General features: G+C 45.9%; 1 protein-coding gene across 1 annotated transcript in view; it reads left to right on the top strand.

The window, feature by feature from the left end:
* Positions 1-7736: 7736 nt before the first annotated feature.
* The window catches only part of Cd247 (CD247 molecule), a 73333-nt gene continuing 70235 nt past the window's right edge, over positions 7737-10834 (top strand). The window contains exon 1 of the mRNA XM_038348960.1: positions 7737-7928. Within this exon, the coding sequence (XP_038204888.1) occupies positions 7871-7928 (58 nt within the window). The 5' untranslated portion in view covers positions 7737-7870. The remainder of the gene's footprint in view (positions 7929-10834) is intronic.

The raw sequence follows: 10834 nt of genomic DNA, 5'->3' as shown, positions 1-10834 counted from the left end.
AACCAAGACAAATTGGTACCAGGAGTGGGGTGTTGCTGTGACAGACCTGACCATGTTTTAGGGAGGGTTGTGGAAGGGAAGACTTTAGAACCTTGGGCTAGGAGAACCACTGGGTGTTAAGAGCTCCGAGGGATGTTCTGTGGGACCCTGGAGGATAAGAACGTTGGGACCAGTGCAGAAGATGAAAGCCTGGCTTGTGAAACTTCAGAGGGAAGATTAAAGACCAGATCTGGTTGTTTGCTATTTTGATTTAAGGTTCTGTGGTTCTGATTCCGCTGGGGTGAGGAATCAGCTGTGATTAGTAAGATCCTGGAGCTGCTGAAGTGAACCCTTTCTGTTACTGGGACAGTTGATGCTGCTCAGCCGGAGCTAAGAAACTAGTGGTAACTAAGAGACCAGCATCACTGAGGTGAAACCTTCTGGAAAGTGTTTCCTGAGAGCACAGAGAAACCGTGTTCCAGAGGCAGCCGAGGATGGGCCTCCTGCTGGCAACCAGACTTGGTAATGTGTAAGAGAAGCCCAGGTGGTGCTGGTTTTGAAGTCATGAAGGGGTCATGGAAAGCAGCTAAAGCTTGGAGCTGTGAGAGGCCGCTAGAGGCCATGTTAAATATGCAGCCTTAGTGGTGTTGAAGACCCCGGACTAAAGGGGGCAGGCAAAGGAGTTGAGGCTTGGCACCATGAAGGCACTATGGGGGGTCATTGGTGAAAGTGCAGCCCAGTTGCAGCAGAGAACCCCAGCATTTTGGAGATGCCAGTACTATGGGAAGACCACCAAGAACAAAGGCGGCATGGAGTGGAACCAGCGAGAGCCTAGAAGACAAGCTGTGTGTGCTGCAGAGGGCGGGCCGGAGAGGGGACCAGCCCTTTGGAGGAGTCCAGAAGATCGTGAGTGGATCCCAGATATTTGGACATTGAGTTATTTATACTCCTAAAGTTTGGTTTTGCTTGGTTCAGATTGTGATGGCATCCTGGTTCTTCCCTCTTGAAGAAGGTATTTAATTTTTATTTTTAAAGGAGCCAACAGATGAAAGACCTGAACATTTAAAAGAGATTGGCTACTTTAAAGAGACTGAAATCTCACTGGTTTTGAATTTTCAAATGCTGTGGGACTTTTAAAATTATTTATGACTTTAATGTGAGATTTTGGGGTTGAAAAAGAAAGGAAGGGGTTGTAGCTTAATAGTCAAGTGGTTGGTGTCAAGTTGACAAGGGGTCAGTCGTGTTGGCTGGTTGTGTGTGTCAACTTGAGACAAGCTAGAGTCATCAGAGAGGAGCCTCAGTTGAGCAAATGCCTCCAGGAGATCCAGCTGTAAGGCATTTTCTCAATTAGTGATCAATAGGGGAGGGCCCAGCCCATGGTGGGTGGTGCCATCCCTAGGGCTGCTGGTCCTAGATTCTATTTGAAAGCAGGCTGAGCTGGGCGCTGGTGGTGCATGTCTTTAATACCAGCACTTGGATGGCAGCGGCAGGTAGATCTCAATGAGTTTGAGGCCAGCCTGGTCTACAGAGCTAGTTCCAGGACAGCCAGGGCTAATAACACAGAGAAACTGTCTTGAAATACCAAACAACAGTAACAACACAAGAAGAAAAAGAAAGCAGGCTGAACAAGCCAAGGGAAGCAAGCCAGTAAGCAGCTCCTCTCCACGGCCTCTGCATCAGCTCCTGCCTCCAGGATCCTGTCCTGTTTCAGTTCCTGTGCTGACTCCCTTCAGTGACAAACAGCAATGTGGGAAGGTAAGTCAAATAAACCCTTTCCTCCCCAACTTGCTTTATGGTCACGGTGTTTGGTCACAGCATTAGAAACCCCAACTAATGCAATTATCAAGGGCAAAGTTCAATAGGTAATCAGTTGATCAGCTTATCTCTTGATATAATATTAGCCATATTCTCAGCTTATTTTTGCTATCTTTTACAAAGAGTTTTTTAAAGATGTTTTTCTAGTGTTTATTATTATTGTTATTATTAGGTTTATTATGTTTATTGGTGTGTTTGAACAATACGTATACTTTTTCTCCATCATATCTTGTTAAATTTAAAAAAAGTGGCTTGATTTTCTTAAGAACAATTGGCCTTTTGAGAGAGGTCAACTAAGATAAGCCTCCCAGTCAACCACATCTTTCGTGGCCATTCTTTCTCGTCATCTGTAGCATCAAGAGCATTTCAAGGACAAATTTCACATTTAAAGTCAACTTTCCTAAGAGAAAGTTATTGGATCACAAAGCAGAAAAATCCATGAAGCAGGCCTTTGGGCATGACATAATCCAGGTTCTCAATGGATGTCCTAAGTGTTTTCTACACATAACTTTTATTCTGCCCACCTCTGTGTTGGCTTCATTCCTGGGCAAAAGGGCAAATGTCCTTTATTTGGCATGCCTGATGCTCACCAGAAGAGGAGGAGAAACATCTTTCTCAGTGGCCCTTCTCTAGGAGACAAGATACTAGGGTAGCCTCCAAGATGTCCACTCCATGATGTATATGCCAGTGTAACTTCCCTGATGCCAGAAAACCTGTGCCCTGAAAAGCTAGCATTCCTGAGCGTCTCTTGGGCTCCTCAGGAAAAGGGTCTGGCCTAATCAGGCAAGATTCCAGCTACACTCTCCTCCCACTGGCTGTGGAAGAACAAAGCAGAGAGCGTTGTGGTTGGCTTGGGGAAACTGCTAGAAGGCCATATGTTATGGCATATCAGTTGAAGATGTGTTACATTCTTTTATGCTGTGGAACATTTGTTTAATGATGCAAAGATGTGTTGCATTCTTTTATGTTGCATTTGTTTAACTCGGTGAAGCTGTGTTACTTTGCCTGTCTAAAACACCTGACTGGTCTAATAAAGAACTGAATAGCCAATAGCTAGGCAGGAGAAAGAAAAGGCGGGACAGGCAGGCAGAATAATTAGGAGAAAAAGAGATGAGTGAGCGAGAGAAAAGGAGAGAGGACACCAGGTGCCAGCCGCCCAGCTACACAGCAAGCCATGGAGTAAGAAGTAAAGATAGATACACAGGAATAGAGAAAGATAAAAGCCCAGAGGCAAAGGTAGACAAGATAATTTAAGAAAAGCTGGCTAGAAACAAGCCAAGCTAAGGCTGGGCATTTATAAATAAGAAAACGTCTCTGTGTATTTATTTGGGAGCTGGGTGGTGTGCCCCCCCCCCCCCCGCAAAGAATAAAGAGTAAAAAAGCAATAACTATAGCCATATTGCAAAGAGCTGCAAGTGTCCTCTGGGGGCTGAGAGTGATCTAGTCAGCCATGAGCAAGAAGACGGGGACCCTGTTCTTGTAGTTGTAAGGTAATTTCCAGCCACCAGTGAGTTAGGAAGAGCAGCTGGAGCTGCAGGTCCAAGCCACAGCCAAGCCAACACCACTTTGGCCTTCGCCTGGTAAGTGCCTAGGTTGAGGGCCAGGATGCTGGGTCCGGCTTCTTCCTCCCACCACTGTAAGGTTACAAGTCTGTGCTGTTTCAGGGCACTAAGTATGTGATAATTCATTATGTGGAAAAAGTTAATTCAATTTTCAAAAGCCCCAACACATAAATTAGGATCCATTTGGCTGCCAGTGACAGGAATTGAGTTTGCGGAACCAACAAAAAGCAGGTTTTCTGGAACAATACCCAAGTGGTCCCACAGTGCAGGCAGCTCCTGGGTGAATCCAAGCAGGATAAATGAACTGGAGAAATTTCCAGGCCGGATTCCACTTTTAAGACTTCATTCATTTTTATTTGGTTTTGCTTTTTTGAGACAGTCTTGTACCCTGGGCTTGTCTCAAACTTACTGTGTAGCTGAGGAAGCTCTCTAGATTGTAACCCAGGTGCGGGAACGATAGGCCTGTGCCCAGCCAGTGTTAAATTCTAAATAAACAGCGGCTGGAAAGATGGCCGAGCAGTTAGGGGAACGTATTGCTCTTCCACAGGGTTTGAGTTCCCAGCACCCATCTCAAACAGCTTACCAACACTTGTACCTCCAGTTCTAGGGGGATGCAATGCCCCTGGCCTCTTTGGGCACCCTGAAACACATGCACAGCCTCCCTCCCATACACACATGTCCACATAAAGATTTTTAAAAAAATTCTAGGGATACAGCAGCTGGGTTGCCTTACCTGACAACCTCATCGATATTATAAAAAGCTGGGGGCTGGGATGGGACTCAGTTGGGTGCTTGTCTAATATGTAGGAAACCCTGGGCCTGATCCACACTCTACACCTTCCTATAAACTGAGCAGGGCGGCACACCCATGCGTTTGGGAAATAGAGGGAGGAAGGTTAGACATTCCAGGTCATCTTTAGCTATATAGTAAGTTACAGGTCAGCCGGGGCTTCTGAGTATGAGGTCAGCCTGGTCTGCACAGAGAGTTCCAGAACAGCCAGGTAGACTTATGACTGTAGACATAAGTCTGGGTCAGTATGCTAGGGCAGGTGCTGGGCAGGCCTCTGGTGGAGAAGCCTCAGGAAGGGTTGTTTGCCTCTGGAAACGCCAGGAGAGATGAAGCTTGGTATGCGAGAACTCTAGTTTCCCCGTGTTTTAGGCGGCACACAGAAGGACCTCATTGCAGCTTTAATTTGTCTTATTGATAATGTCCAACATCTTTTTATATATTTATCGGCCATCCACTTAACCTTCTTCTGGGAACTGCGTATTTAAACCTTCTGCCCATTTCCTTAGCGAGCTGGTTTCCTTACTATTGAGAAAGAATTCTTTAGATGGTCTAGATTTAAATCGTCCGACTGATAGATGTGTTTGCAAATAATGTTCTTTCTTTATGGCTTGCTCTTGTTCTTTCCCGATAGCATCTTCACTAAGCAGTTTTGGTGAAGTCCAGTTTATCATCTTATCTTAATTGAGATTTTTGTGTTCTATTACCGGGAGCATTCACCCATGCTTCATTCCAGACATGTGACTGCTTTGGGCTTTATGTTTACATATATGATGCATTTTAGGTAATCTTTGTGTACAACGTGACATAAGAACAGTACATGTTCCCGCATAGATAATCCAGTTGATCCAGTACATACCATTTACTTAAAAGTCTGTCATCATGCTACTGAAGATTTCTTTCCTTTATCTAAAACAATTTCACTAAATATACGTTAGGTCTCCTACCCCAGCACTTGGCAGGCCTGAGCCTGCTTGTGAGATCAAACATGATTGAGCGAATTCAGGGTAGTAGAGCTGATAATGTCATAGATCTGTTTCGTAATTGTGTTCATTCATAATGTTGGCTATCTGGCAGAGTCATTTCACATCCCTTACATTTTATTTGTTCTACCTTTATTTTATATTGAGTTCGAGTTTTGGTGTCACAAATCCACTATTTTACCATGCACTTCAATGCTTTTTAGCACATTCAGTTCTCTGGTACACCACGATCTAATTCTAAAGCATTTTCATGGTCCCCTACCGAAACCTCGCACCGGCCATCACTGGTCCAGTTGCCGGCTCTCCCAGGTTCCTGGCAACCACTAGTCCACTTTCTCTATAAATTTGCCTAGTCTGGCTATTTAATATAAATAGAGCCACACAATAAGTGGTTTTTAAAGTCTGGTTTCTTTTACCCATGCTTGGAGCAGTAGCATCTAACAGTACTTCGTGTCTTTTCATGGCTGTTACATTCCATTGTTTGAGCCACCGCGACCACTGGTCTATTCCTCAGCTGTGGTGAATTGTTTCCAGTCTGGGGTCATTACACATCACGCTGTCAGGATCGTTTCTGTCCATGCTTCTGTAGAACATATGTTTTCAATTCTTCCGGGTATATACTTGGTAGAGTTTCTGGGCCACATGGTGACTCTGTTGAACATTTTAAGGAGCTGTCAAGTTGCTTTGCTTGGGGCCCTCATCATTTTCCATCTCCAATGGCAACAGCGGTTTCTTCGCATCCCCTCACATCCTCATCAGACAGAGAGCGTCTACTGTGTTGTCCTATTGCTTTGTGGTTTTGGCTTGAGTTTCCCTACTGACTAACAACACTGAAAGTCTTTCATGTGTTTATTGACCATTTGTCTCTCTTCTCTGAAGAAATGTCGGTTTAAATCTTTGGCTAATTTTTATTTTTTTCAACCTATTGAATTGTAGATTTACTTATATATCCTGAATACTGGACCATAATTAGTATCCACTTTACAAATACTTTAATTTATTCTGTGGATTATTTTTTAAATTTTCTCCCTAGTTTCTTTTGATGCATAAAACTTTTGAAATTTGATATGTCTAATTTATGTATTTTGGTTTGATTGTACATTTTGTGGTCTAGCTAGTCTTACACATTAAGTTTTTTATACAAACTCAGGAATCACCCTATTTTAAGAATTTGTTAACATTTTTAACATTTACTTGTGTGAGTTTGTATGTGTGTGTTGACTGTGTATGTGGCGTGTCTCTGTGTGTGTGGTGTGTGTAGAAAGTGTATGTGTGTGTGGTATCTGTGTGTGTATGGTGTGTGTCTGTATATGTCTGGTTGTGTATGTGTCTGTATGTATGTGTGGTGTGTACGTGTATGTGCTGTGTCTGTCTGTATATGTGTGTTTGTGTATGTGTGTATGTGGTGTGTATGTGTATGTGCTGTGTCTGTCTATATATGTGTAGAAAGTGTGTCTGTATATGTGTGGTGTGTGTATGTATGTGCATGTATGTGGTATCTGTGTATGTGTGGTGTGTACGTGTGTGTGGTGTGTGTAGCTCAGAGGATATCTTGCAAGAGTGAGTTCTCTTGTCCACCATGTGGGCTCTGGGGATGGAATTCAGATTGTCATGATTGGAAGAAAGTGCCTGAGCCATCTCTGTGCCTCCAGATTTGATAACACTGTCTTTCATTTTGGTAGATTGGCTAATGTGGAATAACTGTGGACTTAAGAGAGATTATTTTAGTCAAAGAAGAAAAGATACATGCTTCTTTCCAGTCCTTTCCACGCTTTTGGTCTTGTCTCAGACACCTCATACAGCTCTTTATTATGCTTAGTTCTCAGCTTTCATTTTTATTTTGCTTCGAGAAAGTCTTACTACATAGCATAAGTTGGTCTTGTATTCACTATTAGTCCAGTCTGACCTTGAACTCTGAATCCTCCTGTCTCAGCCACCAGAGCACTATGCCTGACTTTTAACCTTTTTCTTTTGGTAAACAACTCCAAGGATGAGATGTTGACATTAGCATTTGACCTGGTTTGGAGGCACAGACCTGTAACCTGGACAGTTGCAAAGCTGAAGCAGGAGAGTTGAATTCTAGACGAGCTGGGCTGAAAAAGCAATGAGATATTGTCGGGGTGGGGGAGAATTATGAATACAATGTGAGCTATAGTATTTCACACTTCTGTGGTCTGAATTGAGGCCGTTCAGAACTGTACCTCAAACGTGCTGCTTTCTTTGCTGTGTAGATTAAGAAGCCTGAAGTCTGGAGATGCTGACTGCTTCAGGCATGTTCACACAACAAGCAGGAACGGGGGTCTCTACAGTCAGCCCACCCACCGCGGGTCTAGAGCTGTCCCTCTCCAGCCTCCATGAGAGCCAGTGTTCTTCCATGCACTGGAAACTTAGACGCCCCAGGGTCTGACTTCAGCCATCAGGAGTCAGATACAAATGAGTCAAGAATTAGAAAAAAGTAAAGCACACAAAACCACAGTCAAATAGAAGAAAAAGCAAAATTCAGACGGATACACATTCTTACACCCCAAACCCCCAAACCTCCAGAGCTTCCTGCCTATGAACCGAGAGGGGGAGTGCTAGGGTGTCTTGGCATTGCTGGCAGGTGCTGTCTCAAAGGCCCACGGTCCTCCACTTCCTGGGGTGGCAGCCACAGAACAAAGCCTGCAGAGACTCCTTCAACACCTCCGTTTCTCCCATCCTCCCAGGCACAGCTGCCTCTGGGCACCATCCTGGCGGAGTAGAAGATGAAGTGGAAGGTGTCGGCTCTCATTGGCATCCTTCAGGCTCAGTTCCTGGGAGCAGGTAAGGGCGCTGTTTCTGTGGCCGGGCACTTTTAGGGGCTCTTTGTGTGTCTGAGCGGCAGCAGAGGGTTGCGGAGGACCTAGCGTTTCTTTTAAAGCCTGATCTCCCAAAGTCAATGGCCAGAGGGGCAGGACTGGGTTGGGTCACACACAGGTATCTGTTCCGTGACAGCCGTGCTGGGTACCGGCTCAGAGTCCACTGTTGGTAAACACAGCTGTAGATTGTCCAGTGATAAGGGAAGAGGAGAAAAGCCTGTGGAGGGAAAAGGCGAGGAGAAACGAAGGAAAAGAGCAACCGAGGCAGGTCAGCGTGGAGAGGCAGCATTTAAACGGAAGCCGCCACGCAGGATCCGAAACACCAGCTAGGCCGCGCTCTGTTCTGCCTCCCAGAGAGCATGTCTCCTTCCTTCCCCCTTGGGTTGGCATTGCCGCTCGATCCGTTCTTTCCTCCTTTGCCAACAAATGACATTACCATGGTCTGTCGGGAGGGGTCATGGCCTATGGCCTAGGTGGCCTGAAACACTTTGTAGGGTGGAGTCAAGAGGACTTGATGGCGGGAAGGGTACCGAGGAAGCGTCCGTGTTTGTGGCCTTTGGCAAGGTGCATTGCCACTTTCTGGCCCAGAGGTTTGTGTTTAAGCTCACCTTGACAGTGCTGTCCCCACGCCATAGCCACCAGCCCTATGACACCCCCCCTCGGGTGACACACTCACATGGCTCTCTATCTGACCCACGCAGTCAGAGACACTGACAGAAATGTTGGGGGAACCGTGGAATAGTATGTGGTAAGTCATTATCACGAGTCCTAATCAGCCCAGAAGAGAATTTGTACCTGTGCTGGTTGCGGCCCTCAGAGGCTTGGCTTTCTGTGTGCTGTAGTACTTCCTAGTTCAGACAGTGGGGTGAAATATGGTGTTTCTTTCAAGAAATGGGGCAGTCTGTGTTTGAATCTAGAGAAACAAGGATGGTAGCTGTAAGGGGTATCCTTTCTCCACTTTACAGCTTGCCTCAGGTGGTAGTTTGTTGAGCCACAAGGCTGGGAGGGGAAGAACAACCATCATCATGGTGGTACCACCAGGGAAGGCACGGCAGAGCCGGGCTAGCACCTCGGGGTGGTGAGGGCTCAGTCATCAGCTTTTCTGTATGATCTTAGTGCTTTTCTCAGAAAGGGCCTGGTGGGTATGACTCACAGGGTTCTGTGGGGTAATAGCTTTGGAGGGAGCCCACGGCAGCCCTTCCTCATAAGCAGAGGCAAAACATCTTCAGAGCCTGGGAGGTTCACTGACTTCAGGGGTAGCGCTGCAAGCAGGAGTTCTGGACTTGCAGCAACAGGCTCCCAAGAGATGGAGGGAGGAGACGGTCAAACCTTCCCTTTTTATCTGCTTCTCACTGATCCGTGTGCGGCAAGTTCTGGAACTCAAGTAGAAGCTGAGAGGAGTTAGGGAGAGAAACAAAGGGTGGCTGGGTTGGAGCTGGCTGCCAAGAACAATAAACAAACCCCACCCAGAGGGCAGGAGGCCTGTGACCATTTCCACCAAAACAGAGGAGGCCTACACTTTCCCCATCTGCATTCCTTTGGAAAAGCCCAACATTGGGGTCTAAGCCAATGTTAAACTAGTCAGTCCACCAAGCACAGCATGACCATGTCCAGGGCCTCAGGCAGGAAGAACTAAGATGGAGTCTGGGTGGCGCAGAACATGTCTGTCGGCCAACCCTCAGCTTCTGGTACTTCTAACTCCGCCATGGCTAAGAATGAACCAGTACAGTCTTCGTCCACTCTTTAGTGAGGAAAGGCATCTCTAGGGTGAAGCCTCAGGGTCTGTGAGACGCTCTGCAGCGGGCAGAGGCATGCCAGTCATCGCGTTTCCTAGAAGCAAGTCCCTAAGCAACCTAGAGAATCACAATGGTCCTGGATTTTGTTAGGTTTCCTCTAAAGCAAAGATACTAATGCCTTCCTTGCAGAGACATGACGGCAAGAAGTGAATGTAATGTTTCATATATAGAGATATACACGCATGTATATGTGTATATGCATGCACGCACACACACATAAAGGACAATCTATCGATAAACAGAAATTGAATTATTACTAGGAACAGGAGATGGAAATCTATGGCTGAGATTCTAACTTCTAAAGCACCAATCAGCATCTTCTGATAGTATACAACTCGTCCCTTCTCTGAACTCTGGACACACCGACACCGGGACAGACCAGCGGTGGGTCCTGTGGTGAATGTGGATCACAGCTCAGGCTAGCGTAGGATGAAGCTTGCATCCACCATTTCAATATCTTTAGAACACTGTAGGAAAATGTTCCTTCGAAGTGAAAACAAGACTGAAAATGGAAATAGAGAGGGCAGGGGAGAATTCAAAACAAGATGCCCTGGCCGCCAGGGTCAGGGTGGCCCCCAGCTCCGCTGGCATGGGTGTACACTGCCTAGGGATTTATACACACATAGCTTAAACAGCAAATCTTGGTTGACGCTTCTGGACGTGGACTTGAAGGAAGCCAAGTGATGGCGTCGCTAGGGGCTTGCAGATGGCGTTTTCACCAGGGACTTGTTTTGCCCTCCGGTCCTTGACTCTTTCCAAGCCCTTCTTCTCTTCATTCCCCTGCTTCAGCCTGGCTCAGACTTGAGACTAGACACTACATTTGCTGCCACAAAACCCCTCCACTGGCAGCCTAAGACTTTAGCCTAGGTTTATTAAAATGCTCTGTTCAGCTAGCACTATGTTTAGTTTTGCTTTTGTTCTTTAAAAAAAAAAAAAAAAAAGAAGACTAGCTGGGCATGGTGGTGCATGCTTTTAATTGCAAAAGTTGGGAGGCAGAGGCAGGTGGGTCTCTGAGTTCCAGATCAGCCTGAGCTACATAGTGAGATACTATGTTAAAAAAAAAAAAAAAAAAAAA

This window comes from Arvicola amphibius, chromosome 12 (genome assembly GCF_903992535.2).
Source record: "Arvicola amphibius chromosome 12, mArvAmp1.2, whole genome shotgun sequence".
NCBI classification, from domain to species: domain Eukaryota; kingdom Metazoa; phylum Chordata; class Mammalia; order Rodentia; family Cricetidae; genus Arvicola; species Arvicola amphibius.
The sequence above is the reverse complement of the archived record's forward strand: the minus strand, read 5'-3'. Positions and strand labels throughout refer to the sequence as shown.